General features: G+C 37.8%; 1 protein-coding gene across 4 annotated transcripts in view; it reads right to left on the minus strand.

Moving 5' to 3' along the window:
• The window catches only part of LOC135710870 (leucine-rich repeat flightless-interacting protein 2), a 177849-nt gene that overhangs the window by 66212 nt on the left and 89547 nt on the right, over positions 1–22090 (minus strand). The window contains exon 1 of one of the 4 annotated variants that reach the window (XM_065233573.1): positions 18342–19199. The exons of the other annotated variants lie outside the window; for them this stretch is intronic. Coding sequence (XP_065089645.1) covers positions 18342–18476 — 135 coding nt within the window. The 5' untranslated portion in view covers positions 18477–19199. Of the gene's footprint in view, positions 1–18341; positions 19200–22090 lie in introns of those variants that run through there. 4 annotated transcript variants of the gene reach the window in all.

Raw genomic sequence — 22090 nt, forward strand, 5'->3', positions numbered from 1 at the left:
CACACACACACACGCACACACATACACACACACACACACACACACACACACACACACACACACACACACACACATACACACACACACACACAGACACACACACACACACACACACAGACGCACACACACATACACACACACACACACACACACACACACACACACACACACACACACACACACACACACACACACACACACACACACACACACACACACACACACACACACACACACACACACACACACACACACACACACACACACACACACACACACACACACACACACACACACACACACACACACACACACACACACACACACACACACACACACACACACACACACACACACACACACACACACACACACACACACACACACACACACACACACACACACACACACACACAGCAGAAAATAATATCAGTGATTTCACCGCGCACAAATCAATAATACTTTTGTTCCGACGCCTTAGTTCATAAGTTATAACAAAAAGCCTATTGAAGCGCATTGCATGAATATTTACACTCATTGTTCTCTAAAAAAAAATATATAAATGTTGTAAAAGCTATTTGTGTGATAGAACTCAACGGACTGTTTTAGATGCTTCTGTTTCCAGTGCCGTGGGGAATAACCTTGGAGTGCCCCAGGGACGTGTATTAGGGCACCTATTATATATTATGTATATTAATGACTAACGATGTCTTTCAGTGGCGTCGCGTAACCTCACTTTTTACCTGTTCAACAGCTTTGAAAACGTTATTTAGGGTCATTTTAACATTCAAATAAGTTTCAAAATGCACAGGGTCTTATAATTTCACTGATTTATATTAATTGATACCAATATTGTTTTATTTGATTACGTTTTGAAAGTTGCTGAACAGGTAGATTGAGGTTAGGCCGACGCCACTGGTCTTAAGGTACGTTTAGACTATCTGATTTTTTGGTCTGATTCGAGCCGACTGCTCGATCATTTTGTCGGATGCAATGTTCGGATGCGTTCACACTTTTGCGACAGGATGATCAGATTTGACGTTTTATTTGTCGAACGAAATAGGTTTGTGTTTAATTTTCATTCGACTCATCCAGCAAAATAGTCGCAACTTAGGTGAAAATATTGATTTTTTTCTAAAATTTCACGGATTTGAACCGCTAAAGAACGCTTGATATGTGTTTTGATGGCGTCCAGCCCAACATTTCAAGTTTTATAGAGGTTTTATAGCATTCTACAAGTCTTAATCATGGTCTACAGAACCCTCATAAAACCAAAATTGTTACTTGGGAGCAGCAACCCTAATAAAATGTGTATGGTTATTTTGCTTAACGACGTGATCAGGGTATCATTTAAACCATTTGTGCAATAGTTAAATCATTTGGGTTATCATTTTTTTTTTATATTTATATTTTATCGTATTTTTTGATTAGGCAAGGTAAACCGATTTCACTATTCAATAATGTCCTGTGTATGGTTTGACTGTTTTTTTTTTTTTATTTTCCGTAATGGCTTTGATCATGGCATGGTCAACAAAACAGTGTTTATATAATACGAAGAATGTATTGTATAAGAATAACCATACCAGACAGCAGGTCTGAGAGCCTACTAAGATTTTTTTTTAGAGCTTCAGAGAGGTTCGTAGATCTACTGAGAAATTTGTTAAGCTTAAGGATAGTTCGTAGATCTCGTGAACAGAACTACAAACAAATGAAAAGAAATTTGCACAAATTCATAAAATTAATCACAAGAGAGATCGTAGATCTTCAGATAAATGTTCAAAAACATTTTCAAAACTTCAAGCAAGCTTAAATATTTTCAGGTTGTAAAACTATAAGCGAAATTTTACGATTTTTTTCTTCAGGGAAATTCGCATAGCTTCAGACAAGTCCAAGAATCTACAGTGAAATATAAAGTTGATCGCGCACGGGTAGGACCGTTTCCTACGTTGTGTTATTATACAATTAAAGAAATAAAAGACGAGCGACTTCCTGGCAATCCTGCCATGGCGAAGGCCTACGAACTACAGGGTGCGTGACGAATTTTTGCAGTAAATTTCAAATAGTAATTTCTCATGCTTGTGCATCATGATTTAGATATATTTGGCAGCACTGGATAGCTTATACTGTTAGGTGTAAGATTTAAACAAACAATGTTGAGTAAACGTAAAGATGTCGAAACAAGAGAGCAATCTGTCAGCCGTTGTCGCTTTGTTGCGCGCCGGAGTATGCATGAAAGAAATAATTCGGTCGGTAAATGTGTCTGAAAGAACAGTGTATAATATTAAAAAAGGCTTGGGAAAGTGATAAGACGGAGCACTTGCTCATACTGCTAATAAAGCACAGAAATGGCTTACGGAAAATATTTCGTAAATTTGGGAGGAAGAAATTTGGCCCCCAAGCAGTCCCGATATCAATCCGTTGGATTATTTTGTATAGGGTGTCGTCCAACGGGATACCAATAGAACCCCTCACACCACACTTAAGTCGCTAAAAGCTAAAATCAAGGTCGAAACATTTTAAAACGTGCATACTGCAGTTTCCGGAAGCGTCTAACTACAGTCGTCGAAAGGGAAGGCAATTTTTTTGAATAAATCTACTTACAACTTCTATATGTTGCGAAAGAAAATAAATCGCACAATATTCATTGCTAGAATAACTAACTGGTATATTTTTTCTCAAATATGCCATTTACTGCAAAAATTCGTCACGCACCCTGTATATCATTTATTTATTGTCGTTCATCATTCATTACAATACAAAACAGTATTTTGCAAACGGAGCAAGACACAAGGTAAAACACTTGCGTATACGATTAACAACACCTCTGCGTGGATACAAACGTTACTACAAATAATAGGGTACTAGACGCTTTGCACAAACATAAGTATTTCACAGAAGTTTAAAGACCTACTGAAAAATTGTTCAGCATCAGAAAAGTTCGTAGATCTTCAGAACAAAGCTACAGAACTTTGAAAAAATTCAGAACTTCTGACAAAATCACAAGAATGGTCATTAGACTGATGCAAATTTTGATATTTTCGCTCCACAATGCTCAAACGGTACCAAATCGGGTCCTGATTAGTCTCCCAAAATTTGAACTCATTTGAAAAGAAACTGACTTGGCACAAACCATTTGAAGTTTATATGGAAATTACTATAGGAAAACCAAATATGTTGTTCATATCTATCTAACAATTTACCATATCGCTCTACTTTAAAAATTGATAACTAATCAGGACCCGATTTGGAACCGTTTGAGCACTGTGGAGCGAAAATGTCAAAATTTGCATCAGTCTAATGGTCATAGATCTTCAGATAAATTTGAAGACCTTCAAGAAAGTGTGCAGATTTTCTGATACATTTTTAGAATCTTCGGTATTCGGTATTGAGGGAAGCTCGGCGATTTTTCAAAAAATATTTATACGATTTCAGGAAAATTTGTAGATCTTGATAGAGACATTTAAAACTTCAAGGAAGCTCAACTATTTTCAGATTTTCAGGGTAGCACGAGAGCCTACAGAAGAATTTACAAAACTTCAGAGAGGTTTGCAGATCTACTGAGAAATTTATTGAGCCTTGAGGATTTTGTGTTTCGAAAATTTTGAGAATAGAACAACGGAGCTTCAGACAACTTTACGGAACTTTTAAGATATTTGCAGGAATTTTTCAGAAAGCTTCACAGTTTCAGAAAAATGTGAGATCTTCAGAAAAATTCTTTAAATGTCAAAAAAGTACCTCATGGTAAGCGTGATTGTCTTTCACCCCAGCAGGCCTGGATTCATTCACAGTCGGCGCCGCCGGGATGTTCTGAGGCATAACATCTCTGATCACGCCTTCCGCTGGTCCCCGGTTCATGAGTTGATGGGTCGATAGGTAGGGTCCAGGTGTGGGAGCTGCCTCGCTGGCGTCAGTGGCATTGGTGCTCAGCACGGAAAACAAGATCGACGGAAAACAAATCAAAGAAGTAGAAAAAGTACCTCAATTCCAAAAACAAATCGCAGCGAAGTACAAAAGTCCAAGATTTTGCAGAACTCCATGTGAGTTGAAAATAGATAGATCAGAAGAACTTCAGAGAAGCCCGTAGACCTTAGGAGAAGCCTGTAGAACATCAGAAAGTACGAACGTTTTTAGAAAAAAAAAAATGCTAAACTTCAACAAAACTCACAGATCCCTGGGAAAGTTCGCCGATCTTTAGAATTATTCACACAACTTCAGAGAAATTCGTAAATCTTCAGATATATTTCTTAAACTTCAGCGAAGTTCCACACATGCATTTTTGCAATGTGATAAACAAATGATATATATGTGGCGGACACATACTTCTTATGTGTACACATAAAATTCATGTGTAACCACACCTACTATTCATTTGACTCATAAATTTCATGTGTACTTCTGAGTGGATTATGTTTATGTGTGGACACATGAAAATCATGTGGAATTTTACATGGAAATTCGCCAATAAAAATGTGTCGAATTTTATGAGTGTAGAACTTTGGGGAATTTCAAAGAATTTCTGTTAAATCTGCAGAACTTTATGGAAATCCAAGAATCCATAAAGAAATTTACAGAACTTTAGAGAAGTTCGGAAATCTACTGAGAAATTTATTGAACTTCAGGGCAGTTCGTACATCTTTAGAGCAGAAATACAGTACCCAGACAACCAGAAATCGTATAACAATGTACAGACAGTATCGTAAATTGCTACAGTTTAAGTCAAAACCGCATATTAGAATGGGATACCTCGCATCATGTTTAAGTTAAATCGTATAGAATGCAAATTTCCGACTTATATGCGATAACTCATTTTTCCGTCGTACTGTATCACAAATTTAATCGGATTACATCGTAAGACTTTTCAAAATGGATTTGTTATTACAGATCAAATCGCATATGATGTTAAATCACCTCTTTTAAGATTGGCCTCCACTTTTGTACGTATAAGCCATTTCTTTGCATTCTATACGACTTATTTGTTTGTATATATGTTTGTATATCACGAAAACAACTTTGAATATACGGGCATTCTGGTTGTCTGGGTACTTCAGAAAACTTTAAAGAATTTGAAATAAATTTTAAGAATTTCAGAAAAGTACAGAGGGTAGATCGTAGATCTACTGAAAAATCTGCAGATGTTTAAATAAATTTTCAGAATTTTATTGCGGTTCTTGGATGTTAAGAGAAATTTACAGAACTTCAGGTACGTTCGCTGATCTTTAGAGATATTCGTACAACTTCAGAAAAATTAGTAAAACTTCCGAAAAGCTAACAAATTTCTAGTTAATCTTTTTAATTCTTTAGGAAATTGTGTAGATGTTCAGAGATATTTGCAGATATTCATTGAATTATGAAAGTCTACAGAGAAAATTACAGAACTTCCGAGAAGTTCGTAGATTATTAGAAATTTTGCGAACATCAGAGATAATTGTTGGTCTTTAAGGATCTTAAATCTTCAAGGATTCAGGAACTTTGTAGATTTTTAGGAAAATTTGCAGAACTTCTGAACACACAGAACTTTAAAGAAATCTGTACAAGTTTACAGATCTTCAGGAAAGTTTGTTGATCTTTAAAAATATTTTACCGGAGAACAGAAACAAAACTTCAGGGACGTCCGAAGGTCTTCAAAGAAATAAGCAGAATTGAGTTCTTAACAGAAATTTTCAGAACTCAACGTATCAATAGACAACTTTTCTCACTAGCTTGTCGAAAGTTGGTATCGGCATCCTGGCAAAGTTTTGAAATCTATTTTCATCTTCATATTGCAGCTCTTGAAGGACAAGATGAGCCAGATCCCTGCCGGTGTTCCTCCTGAGCAACCATTTCCTACTCCACAAGGTTCACCTTCTTCTTCTCATTTAATTTAAAATAATAAAAGCAAATACGCCTGCCCAAGCTAGAGCAATTTTCCGGTAATTCAGAGTGGAAGTATTTACTTTTGATTCCTGATACAGTTTTGTTTTGAAATCTAAATTGACAGTGTGAACACCAGCAAACATTATGGCGGCGGTCAAGAAATCAGATGGTCTAAAAGGACCTTTAGCATTTTGCGACATTAATCTTTAACAGTATCAGTACCTTCCCTACCCGTGTCTCTTTGAGATCGTTAAGTTGACGATGACAGGAGCACATAAAGGGTGATACGGTCAAAATTTGGTCAAGGGAAAACGCGTGTAAATCGGTGAAATCGTTTATTTAAAAAATCAAATTAAATTTCTTTTTCAAGTTCAATTAGTATAAAATTCAGGAAAAATATTCAGTTAGGCTTCCGCTTTTCCAAATCCGAATTGCCGGGCCTTACGTTTGACCCCTGCCATCAGATTTTGTACAGCCACCTTGTCCACCTTCTTCGCCGCAGAAAGCCAGTTTGCCTTGAACTGCTGCTCGCCCTTAGCAGTTTTTTTGGTCTTCTTTAGGTTCCGCTTGACAATAGCCCAGTATTTCTCAATTGGGCGGAGCTCTGGCGTGTTGGGAGGGTTCTTGTCCTTGGGAACCACCTGCACGTTGTTGGCGGCGTACCACTCCATGGCCTTTTTACCGTAATGACAAGATGCCAAATCCGGCCAAAACAGTACGGAACAACCGTGTTTCTTCAGGAAAGGCAGCAGACGTTTATTCAAACACTCTTTCACGTAAATTTCTTGGTTGACAGTCCCGGAAGCTATGAAAATGCTGCTTTTCAAGCCACAGGTACAGATGGCTTGCCAAACCAGATATTTCTTTGCGAACTTTGACAGTTTCATGTGCTTGAAAACATCTGCTACCTTTCCCCTTCCTTTTGCCGTATAAAACTCCTGTCCCGGAAGCTGCTTGTAGTCGGCTTTGACGTAGGTTTCGTCGTCCATTACCACCCAGTCAAACTTCGTCAGCATCGTCGTGTACAGCCTCCGGGATCGCGCTTTGGCCGTCGTATTTTGTTTATCATCGCGATTTGGAGTCACTACCTTCTTGTAAGTCGATAGTCCGGCTCGTTTTTTGGCTCGATGCACGGTTGTAGACGATACACCCAGCTTATTTGTGACATCTCGGAGAGAGAGGTTAGGGTTTCTCTTGAAACTACCGGCAACTCTCTTTGTCGTCTCAGCGGCTTCCGGTTTTCGATTTCCCCCCGATCCAGACTTCCTGGCTGTCGACAAACGTTCCCCAAACACTTTAATTACATTTGTAACGGTTGATTTGGGAACTTTTAGCGATTTTGCCAACTTTGCGTGCGAGTAGCTCGGATTTTCGCGATGCGCGAGTAAAATTTTGATACGCTGCTCTTCTTGCTTGGACGGCATTTTGACAATTGAAGAGTGAATTTCAAAATCAAAATAGGAGCAACATTCTACACACACACACCTTCAAAATGAGGGGTGTTCAGGTTTTTTAAATGCAAAATTGAAAGAAATACGTCAAATTTTGACCGTATCACCCTTTATAGCGGTAGAGGCAACAATAGCTGCAATTTTCAAACCTAACAATCGACAACAAACGATAGAACTGTTCGAAGGTACGTGAACAAATCAACGATCATCTCTTTTGCCAGTAGTGGCGGGGGGAATACCTCTCACCATTACTACTAACAACCGCAGCAACCAACCAACCAACCAACCCAAAACAACCGAGCTTGAAATTTTGCTATATCATCCTAGGCTTGGACAACTTTCCAGGTCATGAAATAAAAAAGCTAGGATGTTGGGATCAAGGGGCAATAAAACTTAGATTTAGTTGAAAATTCATCAAACACTTATAAGCAGCGAATGAAATCTTAAGTTTAAAATCTCTATAATCAAACAAATCAAATGTTTCTAGATATTAAAAAAAAAACATTTAAGTATTTAAATAAAAACTCATACATGTAAATGATAGAGCTTTCTGTGCCGATGCTTGTTCTACGGATGCTTTTGTTTTTATGTCTAAGTCAAGAATATTAAAATACTAAAAAATATGTTGATCAGCTAAGGTGTCAGGCTGTAATTTGATGTGATTATTTAAAGGCAAATTATTAACTCTCGATATTGATCTTAAAAAAGTGACTTTAGTGAGTAAATTTTATTAAATTATGACTTTAGGGAATTTCTGATGAAAACATTGACTTTTTAGTGACTGACTTGAAAATAGTCAGCTAGCCACTAAAAAGTGACCTGCTACCAGCCCTGCAATCATGAATTACAAAACAAATTTAATTTCATCCATACCAATTTGACACTGTCTAAAATGAAAATTGTATCAACTTTAAACAACACAAACCGATAGGACGCCAAAACAAGGGTGGCATCAAAGAAGGATATGCCCAAATGCCGAGAAATTGGCTGCTCAAAATAGGTTTGTGAGTAAAAGCTCCATTTAAATCAGATCTAGAGATGGGACGTCATTATCATGATCAGCCAAAGATCCGCCACTGGACAAATAATGCTCTCTGTTTCCCAAGCCTCAATAAATGTCTTAATGCAATTTTATTTACGGTCACTTTTTTTCTCTCTAACAATAGTTTGACTCACCAATTCGCATTGACTCATTCGAATGATCAACCTCTTTATTTTTTGCTAAACATTACCATCAATCATCCAATGGAAACGTCATCCATCAATTGCTCAACTTAACTTGGGTTTGTACTTTACGTGCAACAACGAAGGCACAGCTCGTTCCAGAAAGAATTGCTGAAACAAACGTGAGAGAAAATCTCAAGATTGCTTCGGACGAACCAATTGAATACACACAGTTATTGTAAGCCTATAACGACGACGACGCCACGCTCCTATGTTATCCGATTGGCGGCTGCGCCGATCCCGCGTGCTTGTAAACAAAAGCAAGTGCCTTTTATCGGTTTCAATCTGATGCTGTTGAAAACATTCAACTATGTACGGTAGCCACCGCCGGATCGAGTGTGTGTTAATGAGTCGTTATGAGATTTTAATCAGCTCCTTCACTGTTCAAGATGCACGCACGGGAACTAAAACTGATCTCATGCCTATGAAGCACACCCATCAGCGAGGGATGCTATGCATATCGAAGTGCAAGGTTAACATCGGTCTGCTGAGCAGATTAATGAGAAAAGAGTGGAAAAAGGGCTAGTATCGCAATAAAAATTCGATTTTTTTTATTGCTTCTTCTGAGCAGAGGGTTAATTAGTTTTCCGAAACAACACGTAACTATGCGGTGGTACAAGGAAGATCTCCCCTTGTTGCCGTCTTAAAAAACTAAAAATTCAAACACCATAAACCGGGTGGAAAATCAGAAACATGTCGGAAAACAATGTAATGCTGCGGCTTTGTGCTACGCTCCGTTGACTTTTGCCATTCGATAAAAGCATTGAGCAACTACCATGCCGAAGCAACGACCGACATGCGGTGGATGACAGCGGCAGTGGAGGCAGCAGTAAGAATTTCACTTTCGGTCACGTGCTCCAGCTCATGCATAAACCGCCAACTAACGTGTAGCTTTCCGGTTGCACTCTATGCTGTATGCACCCGGTGACATTTACGACCAATGCAACAGAAGCTGCTAGTTTGAGTGGTGTACTCCGCTCTGTGTGAACAATCGATATCTATCTACGATTGAAGTGCTTTTCGACCACGAGGATAGCTGTCAACTGCAGTTAGTGTCGGTGTTGCGTTCAAGTGGTGAATTGGTAGTGACAGCTGGTACCACGGAGGTGAGCTCTGGAGAACTTCAGGGTGAAGATCAACTTATTTTGTTATTGTACTTGTCACATTCAATTGGACCGAGTCGAATGTGAGATAACGTTGCCTGGTAGCACCAGCCATTTATTTTTAACAGCTGTTCCTGAGCAGAGCGAAAACAGCAATCGCCTTTGGTTATGCTACAAGCGACACCGCATCGTGCGGTCTGCGAAAATGGAGAATGTACGAAATCGCCGACAGAAAAGTTCAGTTCGTTAAGCTTGCAGGTTTTCGCTTCGCAGTTTGGAAGCTCTCTGAAAGCATATACGAGAGATGAATGTTGCACGAATTGCACAAATTCAAAAAGTGGGAAAAGCTTTTTTTAGATGTCTATCCGTTGGTTATAGACCTAGTCTATTAGCAATATTATTTGACCGTATCAAGACAAGTTATCAAAGAAAATTGGACAGTGTAACGAAATTAGAAAATAACGATCATAATTTTATGACTAACTGCAGGGCTGGCAGCTGTTGACGTTTATAATAATAGTGGATTTAGTAATATTTAAAAAGTGAACAATTGAAGAAATGCATCAAGTCTTTTCTCTTCTATTTGAAGTCACAGATAGTAATTTCTATATTGAGCTCTTCAATCAGTTAAACCATACCAACTGTTGGAACTACATGTTAAGCAATTTATTTAATTATGAATTCAAGAGGAGAGAGTAGTCGAAGACATCATATCAAGAAGACTGGCGACTTTGCCGCAATCCAAGCGAAAGATACAGTAGCGCTGCACTTGGGTGAAGGTGGAAGCAGCGCATAGAAATATGAGCAAATATACAAACCTTTCTTCTGAGGTTGTAATCTTTGATATCAAATTAATTCGAAGCGTTTACCTTTGAGCAGCAGATGACGCGATTGTTCCTGTCTCATAGCGAACGTATGAGATAATGGAAGAGTTGGCAGTTTTCTTGATATGTTGTCTTCGGAGTAGTACTATAAAAATAATTCAAATGACATGTCACGTTGGGTCGTGTGATTAAAATATAGGATGTTCCGGTTTACTTCAATTTTTGTTGCATCGGAACACTAGTACACCCCAATAAGTTTCTAAAAACCAAATATTACCGGATAAAGACCTTAAGGCAGTTTTAATATGAATAAAGGAAATAAATGCTACTGGAAACTTGTAGGTTGCCTTTGAGCATGTTACAATTAGAATGCAAAGTGTGACAAAGCCAACATTGTTTTAATTTGGATCTTATTTTTTAGTTTTTTTGCTGATGGAAGTTAATTAAACTGAGAGTGGAAGTGTGGTAAGCTTTGAAAATAAGTTGAGAGACTTCAATAAGAAGTATCTCAGTAGAACATTTTTGGTCGTTCTGTGAGCCACCCTAACCCGTTTTTAACTGCTCCTGAATTTTCTGGATCCACATTCCTACGCGCTAAAAGCTTCATTAAGATTATTTACATTTCTAACAGATTCATAGAACTTAAAGGGTCGAACGATCAAAACGTAGTAACACAAAATTAAGTGTAGAAACATAATATTGTTGAATTCACTCTATGCTTCGTCAAATACGAATCAACGAACTTCACGGTTAACCCCATCCATTTTCCATTTTGCAAAATCTTATTATATTGTTAAATTAAGTCATTTGACAATATACGCTTGTTTTTTTTTTACATATTATCACCTTATTCTGGATCCTTATTGAAGATTCCCGTGATGATTGCTCAATATTTTAAAAATGGCCGAAGTATAATAAATTAGGCAGGTTTTAGTGTTTGGCTAAAACTGCAACGTTGTTGGTTTCATACAATTTCTATGTAACTTTACTGCAATGACAAGACACGAGATCAGGACAATCCAGCTTAGGTTTTAAGTGGTTTCTAATATAAAAAAACTATACGCATTTGGTCAAACACTCGTTCACGAAAATATTGTGAATGATGATGCCAGCTATCATAAAGATAATTGCTCTTCAGCTCACCAGTGCAAATCACCTGCCCGACCAAATAGTTTTCTTGAAAATTTCAACTGATTTTTTTGCCTAAGTTGTCCTGAACTAGTTCTGTTCCGTTTGCAGTTATATGGACTAGGAAGCTGTTTAAAATAAGACTTCACAATGATTTAACGATTTAACGAATGCCCGTACAGAATTTTAAAATACTGGTTCTCTTGTTTGGTAGCCGTCTTTAAAACTGAATGCAAAATTCCAAAACCAACAATGGCAAGCGATTTCGTAGACACACACACCTTCGAAAACAACGATTGTTATTTTTTGCACGCTAAACAGAAATGCACTATATTTGAGTTGACTTACTTTTTGCTCGTTTCACCCTTTATCTATGATTCATTTAACTTAGTTCATGTTTTCAACGCATTTCTGAGGTTCCCTGAATTCTTTGAACATTCCTAGTTGAACTGGGTAATGCGGAGTGATTTTATTTTTCAATTTTAGAAACGTTAAAATAATCGATTTATCACCATCAGTTGGCTGCAAATGCTGTCGAACTGCATTTTGCGTAAATGTTCCTGAAAATTCATGATAGACAAGGGAAAAACAATTTTTTATGAAAAAGTTTAGAGATATAATGCTGATGCTTTGGATACAATGTGGCTTACATTTTCAAATGAACATGAATATTGATTATGCATAAATGTAGTGAAAATTTTCATATTGATGAACTACAATACTTGTTTTCGTTTCTTCATACCGGAAGAGTATAACATTCGATTTGACACCTCACAAATGATTCGATTATGATTAATTAAATTTCTTGGAATTACAAGGAACTCTTCTAGATATGAGGGATTAATTCGCGAACGGTTCAAAAGATCCGATTCAACAAAGTGAGCGGACGACCCGCGGTTCATTTTTTAGGAAGCGCAGCTCATCAAGGTTTTGTACGCTTCTGTAGCGAGCGTTTTGCCGGTTCTACAATTAATGGTCTAGATCCACTTCCACATTTATTAATTGGGAGCTTTCTATGCCAACGAATGCATTAATTTGTATATTGTGTGGCAAGCACAATGATACTCTATTCCCAGGGAAGTTGAGAAAATGTCCAACCCGAAATATGTCCTCGATCGGACCGGAAGTCAACCCGGCCGCCTCCGAGTTAGTAATAGCATGCCTTTACTGACTAGGCTGATGATGATGAGCTGAGCTGAACGGGTTCGATGAACTGAACGAGTCCGATGAGCTGAACGAGTCCGATGAGCTGAACGGATCTATGAAGAAAGAGCGGGAAACCTTGATCGCCTCGTTTCCATCGAAAACAGTCCCTAGTTTGGCGATTTAGCTCCGGAGCTGAACTAATGTGCTGGAACAGAAATTCAATTTTTGAGTGAAAATAATCGTTCGTGGCAATAGATTCTTTACTTGTGGGTGAGAGAAGGGTGAGAGAAAATATACTGGCGAACTACATAAGCAGCAAAAGCTCTCTCTCAACCGCTCTCTGTTCGCATGGAAATCAGGAATGGTAAAAAAAAGGGTTATGCTGTGCGCTATTAGTCTCTTGTGCAACGTGTTCAAGAGCGCACAAATTAAGCACAAAGAGAGCACGAAATAAGCACAAGATGAGCTCATTCCATAATAAAAAGTTCCAAAAACAGTGTTAAATAAAACAAAATCTTGCATGTTAGTTCCGTAGCATGGAACAATATTATACTTCACATACTTAAAAGTGATAAGCTAAGGATTTAAAGGTTAACACTATTTAAATGGAAAGAATACTTTAAATGAAACGTAAAACTCATTTTATTAAAGATTACTAAGCAAACCGATTTCTTTTCCGATTTTATGCACTTCTGATTTTGAGTTTGTCAATATGTCCTTAATTTCAAAATGTGCTGAAGAGCTGTTCTAAAAAACCGGTTCACCTTAGTAAAATGTGTGGATTGACCCACCTCTACGAGAGTGGACACACTTGATCCCCTGTATTACTTTCGGTTAGAAAACAGTGGAAAAATTCTATCTTGATCCGGGCGTCACAATATCAGCTTCAATCGACAAAATCGATGTGACGAAGACGAAGCATTCTTTTTATGTTGAAGTCGAGCAGCTTCGTAGCATTCCGTCGCTGAAGCAGATGAGCGAAAGAGCGCACGACTTTGATCTGTTCGCCTTTGATGAAGTACATCAACCGAGGATTCATGACATATATGACAGAAAATGAAAATATACTGCTTTCTCTCTGAGATGACCAAGTTGGTCATGACGAGAGGAGCAACACAATAGTTGGGTAAAGAAGAATTGCATTATAACACACCATCGACTGGAAATGCTTTCGGCAACGTGGGGCTTTAGGTAGTGATGAAACGTCGCTAGAACTATTGCACAGCCTCAGACAGTATATGAACAAAGGTGGGCGCACACTTTTTTGCCTGTAGATTTGAAGACATACTTCAAATCTCTGCGTACATTGTACAGGCTAGGCAAAGAAGTGTGCGTTTGACTTGCATTGTCGCATCAATGGCCCTTCGCTCATTTTCAACTTCTATTCAATTTTCATACTGCCGTACTCTAACGGAACTATCTATCTATCCTCTTCTAAGACATTTTCTAACTAATAAATTATCACACTAAAGCTTGATGTTAGATAGCATTTCTAATCAACTCTGAAGAATATATATTTTAAGCATTTCGCACATTCACACACTTGAAGATTACATGTAATATGTTTAATGTATCTTTTCATCTACATTTGGTTTGTTTTCCGTCGATCTTGTTTTCCGTACTGAGTACCAATGTTACCGACACCAGGAAGGCAGCTCCCACACCTGGACCTTACTTATCGGCCGATCAACTCATGGACTGGAGACCAACGGCTTTACTTCCCTTCAGAAGGAAGGCAGGATTAGAGATTGTATGCCTCAGAAAATCCCAGCGGCGCCGACTGGTATTAAACTCTGGCCCTTTGGGATGAGAGGCAATTACGCTTACCACTACACCTCCTGCACCGCTGATCTACCATCTACATATTTATCTAAAAAAAAAAGTAACGAAAACGGTACATAACGCATATTAAACAAATAGAATGGGCAGGTCAGAGAGTGTCGGTAAAAAGCCAAAATGAGACTTCGTTTCAGCTCGAAAATTGACGATACTTTGATTGAAAGAGGTGAGCAAAGCAAAGACGACATAATCCACAGCCAACCTGTCATTCTAAGTTTGCTTCTTTTATATTTTCGTTTCGCGCTGATAGGCTAGCCAGGCGTTATAGAAATGATGTGACACGTTGCATGAAAGAAAACAAAACTCGAGTTCATTTTAGAGCTTCGAACATGTTGAGCCCTGATTCTGATACACAGGCTTACAGCGGAATATCGAATGTACATTTATAAATACTCTAAGTACTTGTGAAGAAGTGATATCAAAATTCTCAAAAATACGTTTTCTTTCTAAAAGATATTCAACAACACATTTTGAGACATTGGAAAAAATTTGGTTCCTTTTTTTTATAATCTGTATATAAATATTAATTTTAACAAAAAATCCGGAATCGAGTGTGTGAAAATTCTTGGGGACCAAGCCTCGCCAAACAGAGTTTAAACTTTTTCACATTCATATTTCAGGATTAAGTGTGTCTGAGTTATAGAATTCAAATCAAACTGAAGAAAATATTAAAATAAATAGCACAAGTTTAATGAATATAATTGATTCTACTTATTGAAAGCTTTGAGGAGTAAAGGAGGTGAGGAGGGAGTGAAAACATAAGACCTGTTCTAAAAACATAAGCGACACAACTTAGCCCGAAAAAATCGTTTCTGGAATTTCGAGAGGGCGCATTAAGTGCCAATGGAGACGACTTCTGTGTACACAAAATGACGCCTAGGCCTTAGCATGACTAGTAAGAAGGTAAGATAAGGTATTAAGTGTCTCCAGGGATCAAGTGCCAAACTATTTTCCAGAGTTTTACGGAGGTTCCCTTGATCGTCTCTGGAAAGAATTTTTAAGGTTTGTCAAATCTTCTGTGAAGTTCATCCAGCTTTCTTTGGCATTCGTCTTTTTGAGGTTTCCGAGGCTTCTTTTCGCTTCGCAGAAATTCTCTGAGATCTCACATCCTTTAAAAATTTAGGAACATATGGCTAAAAATTTTTAGACTTCTCAAAACTAACTAAATTTGTCTGAAATTCCCTAAACTTTCCATAGAACTTCTGAAAAGTATTAAACCTTGGAGAGGTTCAGTAAACTACTGATAGACTTCAAAGATCACATAGCATTAGCCACAAGTTAAACAAATTCGTATCCGGTAAAATCCTAGATTATTGTACAAGTAATGTAGGCGTCCGTTTGGGACTAATCACTGCCTCTTAGATGAAAGTGATACAACATGCAATGATCGAGAACTATTCTGGCTCCCTCCGTACAACTGGTGGGATAGGAAGATTGAACACTAACTTAAGAGAGATAACTCTACGACGGGAGCGGGACAATTCGTCGAAGGTCATTTCACCGAATGGGTCATTTCGCCGAATGGGTCATTTCACCGAAGAGCAAGTCATTTTCTACGGTTTAGAACTTTTATCAAAGCTCAGTAAATTTTTAAATCAGTTATTCTGTCACGCTATTCAAATGCAATGCTTCCTTCTTTTGAACATGAGCACTTCATTTAAGTTGTACTGATTTCATTATTTTCTAAATAATCAATGTTTATAGGAATGCTTTCTTCTTTTGAACATGAGCAGTTCTTTCGAGTTGCATTGATTTCAGAACTTTTTAAATAATAAATATTTATAGCAATGCTTCCTTCTCTTATACGTGAGCAGTTCTTTCGAGTTGTAAAATTCGGCGAAATGACCCATTTGACGAAATGTTCTTCGGCGAAACATCCTTCGGCGAAATGACACAACCCCCTCTACGACACCTCATAAGTGTCACAGGAGGGGTAGCATTTCGATAGTATAAAGTATTGAACACACGAGGTTGGAAAAATTTCAGAGTTTTGGAGAGTTTCCAATACGTTTTGGGAACTTCAGAAACGTTCTGAAACCTTTGGGTGGCTGATCAACATTAAAAAAAAATCCGGTTTCACAATTCAACTAATCAGTTGATAAAAATAAGGAACCATAAGAATCTCAAAATGGCCTTTCAGACGCCAAAATTATTTGAAATAACTTTATATAGAAAATTCAATATTTTCAGTACAAGCATTGTGCGATTTCTGGATCGTCTTTTTGGCTGTTGGCGCAAATCACTAGAGTGTTTTGCTCGCTTTTAACTAAGCTTTCTTGAAGCACTTCAACAACTATTAAATGAGAGCGTTCTATGCCAAACAATGTATGAATTTGCATATTGTGTGACAAGCACAAGAAATACCAGGGTAGCCAGTGAAAATTGATTTTGAAATCTCAGTTTAAATCCCACAGATTTACCGAACAAGAGCAAATTTTTGAACTAAAATGGTTCGCTTGATATATTAAAAATAAACCATTGATCATTACGATTTTTTGATCCTCATTTAGCACAGTAGGTATAGACGCATCTACAAAGCAAGAACATGCTGGAGTTGGCTGGGTTCGATTCCCGGTCCGGTCTAGAATTTTACGGGTAGAAAAATGGTTCGACTTCCCTGGCATAGAGTATGATTGTACTTGCCATGCAATGAATACTAATGCAAAAATGGTACAGGCATCGAAATCTCTCAATTAATAATTGTGGAAGTGCATCGCGAACACTAAGTTGAGAACACACAATAAACTAAAATGCGATAAGGGGCTGTCCATAAACTACGTATATAGTTTAGATTTGGCAATTATCCGCGTCCCATACAAAATTATTATTTTTTGTATAGACAATTATCTACGCAGGGGGGGGGGGGTCAAGAATCCAAAAAACTGTCTACGTAGTTAATGAACAGCCCATAAGCAATAAGCTTGAAATACAAAGAACAAGATGTGTTGATCAATTATATACGTTTTACAGCCGTCCAACAATTATGGGTCAATCAATAATAACTATGAATCGTTCAGTCCAGCAAGCTTCCATAAAATTCTCATTTTTTGAGTTGGAAATTTCTCTCTATTGATGATATTTTTAAGTGGAGTGTTCTCGGCTGTCGACAGAAGCAGGCAACTCGCGATATATGTCACGCGATCGTCTGTTTGCTCGGCAGCAACCATTGTGTGGTTCTCCTCATTGTTCTTCATCAGCAGTTCTTTCAGTCGATGCGTCGTCGACTTTGGAAAGCAACCGTTTCGTGATGAGTGTGTGAGTGCTGACCACGTTTTGCGTCCATTGCTGCAATGGAAGCGCTCTGCCCCTCGTTGGCGATACTGTCAAACAATGAAACCACTGGAAGCGGATCCCGTTCTGATGGAGGAGGCTTATTGGATAATGGAAGATAAAGTGTTTATTGAGTTGTATATTTTGACTATAGTTTTACGATGTTTTGTATAACAAACGATAATCCTGAGCTCTGTTAAGTTAATTTTATTGAGCCAATAATTTTTAAATTGAACATCTCTACAGCACTAATCTAAGAGAGTCGTTCCTATTCCCCCTAATACCAAAGGATACCGAAATACCATCAACCTCCAGTTGCAAGAAAAATTGCAACGATTTGTGCACCGTCTTGCGAAAAGATTTATTTTTAAACCCCCCTCCCCCTACCCTCTCCTTCATCTACATGGCCATCCAAACTAAATAATCTCCACACTATAGAGAAACCCAGACGACGGAGATAGAATCGAACGAAAGCAGGCAAAAATTTAACCACGGGTACTTACACATTTCCAAGTGCCTTTGACGGCTAACCCCTTTTGGAAGCTGGCCTGGATCTCCAGACAGTCGCTGAGGGAGGGTCCCCACTGTTTGACGACGAACTTGCCGACGAGAGGGCTTTGAACCTTGAGCTGCACCATTATTCGGTTTGTTGTCCTGTGTCTCACTTTTTTCGCACGGTCCAAAATCACTGACTTCGCAGACGCTCGATGATGCTACTGATGATGCCGGTGCTGTCGGCGATGATTATGGTATGGTAGTAGACACTGATACACACGAAAACTAAGTTCAACCGGACGGTTTCATTAACATCAACTGTCCTATATCAATATATGTATTGCACACGATTTAAGTTGCGTTGCTTAATGCTAGATCAAGAGCTGTTCAAGATTGGGCAAATGACCGACGAGCTAGAGACGAAATTTCTGGTGGCTTTTCGTCCGAACAGTCGGCTGTTGATTTTTACACGTATATATTTGTTGTTAAGTCTTTTATTCTCTCACCACATGAGCTGCGAAAAATCCGCGACGGCAGCAGAGCTTCAGTGCGGAATATGTACAAGTTTTAACCGAAACCGAAAAGAAAACCAATAAAATTGCACTAGATTCAAACAGTTGAAAATCGTTGGTATGTACAAAGCAGACGTTCTTCTTTTGTCATCTCATCTTTCGTTACACTAATTCTACTGGGATCCTTCACTTATTTATCGGGCAGTTACACAACTTCCAGCACGTATCCAGTTACATTTCCTGTCTATCCCAGAAGAAGCTACACTCCAAGGTTACCCAACATCCAGCCCGAAGACCACCAAGACAGGAAAAACGCCCAACCGAGTCGTTCGGAAGCTGACGAAAAACTAATAGCTCGATGCGGTGCTTTTCTCGCGACAACGACTTCTGGCTACGCGCCCTAGGATTCGTGTGTACCCGAGGGGAGGACTAACTGGGACAGACAGAAAACATTATCATCGCCATCATCAGCGGTAGCAGCAGCAGCCAGCATCATCCGTCTGCTGAGCGCAGCCTGATGCATTGAGCACGAGACATTACCTATACTGTGGCTTGTGGCCAACAGAAGAGACGAGAAATGAGAGCGAGAGAGGACATCAAGATCCGAATCTCAGTGCTACGACCCATCATTTCGTCATCGTCATCGACGGGTGTTGTGTGTGGACAGGAAAATGGGATTCTACCGGTTGTTGTTCTTCAATTAGGGGGTGGCATGGGAAAGGCGTGCGGGGAAAAATGTCTCGCATTTCCATCGATGTGATTGTTGATGCGAAGGAAATCGTTGTACAGTACAGGCACTCAACGGAAAGGAAGTTGAAAACGTTGGGGACGATGGCTGATCACGATGTTTCGTTTTGCGTTCACAGGTAATGAACTTGGTTTTGGAAGTTGAAGTGAATTTAAAATCGTACCTTAGGTATTAGTGGCGTTGCACAATCCTCCATCTCTGTTCAACAACTCCCAACAACTAAATAAATAAAAAGCTATTGCTTTAAAACGATACAAATCAGTGAAACTAGATGACTCTATGCATTTTGGGACCGATATGTAGCTGTGGCTCTAAATTAAGTTTTTAAACTTATTCAACAGGTAAAAAGTGAGGTTACACAACGCCACTGCTATTTATTTAATATTAGCGGTAGCTCATCGTATCATTTATACTATCATAAATATACCAGGGTCTATTTAAGTGAAATTGAGTTTACGCATGTACGAAGGTTTACACGTTTATAATGGGCCATGTGAATATGTACTCCTATTGTTATTGTGAAAACATAAAGCTGTAGTGGAAAACTAAACTTTGTTTTCAAATTAATTATTTATCATTACTTAAATTTTCAGTTTATAATGTAAAAAGTATTTGCAATCAATAAGGTCACTCTCCAGTTTGATTCATATTCTCAAAATATGAGTCTGTGCAACAAATGAGCAGTTCCACGCCAAATGATCTGATCTGATCTGATGCGATCATTCCCGATTTGCATGAAACATTGTATAATTGTTTGTTATGGTCAATCATTCACATTTGAGCTCAAATTCAGCCTTTTTGAATCACACAAAAAAAAATCAAAATGGTATATTCAAATATTAACTCGAAAACGTCTTTTTCAATCAAAATGACATCGGAATCAAAGTTGTAGGAAAAAATAATTCCTTCTTGAATATTTTTGAATATTTTTATGGCTTATGGAAAATGCTATCTTCTGTGAAATTTTCGTGGTGAACATGTGAAATTAGCAAAAAAATGTAACAACAACTTTTGAACAAATTTTTGATTTTTTATTTTGTACAGAAAACCATTTTTAAACTTTTGAAATCGTTTCTGTATAAAACTGTCACCTCCATTATTCTTATGTTTTGGTGTCTATCTTGAAATTTTCACAAAAGATACAATTTTTCAAAAGTTTTTTAATGAAAAATTTAATAAAATTAAGAGGGTAATTTTTAGCTATATAAGTTTTAAACACTTATTAAGATAGTTTACCCAAATTACCCGGTAATATTTTTTTCCCAGAAAATTGATTATTTTTTCAAAAAACTTTGTCTCGAATGTCATTCCGATTATGATTTGTGGAAAAATATCGACTACGCCATTTTGAAGTTTTTTGCGAGATTAATTGATTTTTTTTAATGGCTGAATTTTAGTTCTACTGTCTAGATAAACATTTCAAAAGGTCCTATCTGACATTTGTAAACAAATCGAGTTTAATGCTTCTCTGTACTGCAGAGCTCACCATCTCTAAGTATTGTTCTAGAAATTTTAATTATCAATATTCAGAAAATTATAAAAATATGTGAAAAAAACGTCCAATTTGAAAGTTTTTATAATATCGCACAGCTCTCTGATTGGACCTTAAACATGTTTACAGTCCAATCTGTCATTCAACCAAAAAAAATACAAATGCTATTAGGACCTTTGTTTCATCTCGTGTTTCACGTGGCATAGAAAAACTAAAACTCATAATAGTTAGTTGGAAATGCTATACTAATATGAACATGAAGTTTTAGAAATCCCTATGGATCCAAGATCTAACTGGGAAGTGGGATATGAAAAAGTTTAATATACGATGCCTGTAATCAATCGCTCTGCTTCTGGTATGGAGTTGACGAATTAATTGCAATTCCAGGAGTACACCAAGGCAAAAGCTTATTCAAAATTCTGTCAAATCCGACATGCGATATTACAAGCGTGAATTTGGACGAGGATTTCGATACAATTGCGGATCAACCACTTGAATTGCCAAGTGCTAAATTGGACGATTTACGCAAACTGATGCCATATGTCAAGCAAAAAGATTATTTTGCAACATTGCAACAGAAAAAAACAGGAAGAAGAACAATAATACGGTTGTAGACCACTTTGATGTGGATCTCAATCCACTGGAGGACAGCGATGTAGATTTGATCGAATAACATGAATGAATGTAAATTATTGATGAACAGCTTGAGCTAATAAATGTAAAACGAATGATGTAGAATGAAAAAAAAAAGAGTTTGTTTATAAACATATACCGAATATTAAAAAATATGCTAATTTTCCATACACTTACATTTTCCTGCATACATCAGAAAAAAACAATGGACCAGTTCTTATTATAAACGTTGTTTACTTAATAAATTGGCAGAATAGTAGTTTTAAGCCCATCAACAATTACAAATAATAATGTAGTTGTAATTATCTGACCTCTAAACCGTATTCTTACCAAGGTCCTAAGTAACATTAACTTTGCAATCAGACCAATTTG

This window comes from Ochlerotatus camptorhynchus, unplaced genomic scaffold (assembly GCF_037179485.1).
Source record: "Ochlerotatus camptorhynchus isolate MF236.1 unplaced genomic scaffold, CSIRO-AGI_Acam_v1.1 ptg000404l, whole genome shotgun sequence".
NCBI lineage: Eukaryota > Metazoa > Arthropoda > Insecta > Diptera > Culicidae > Ochlerotatus > Ochlerotatus camptorhynchus.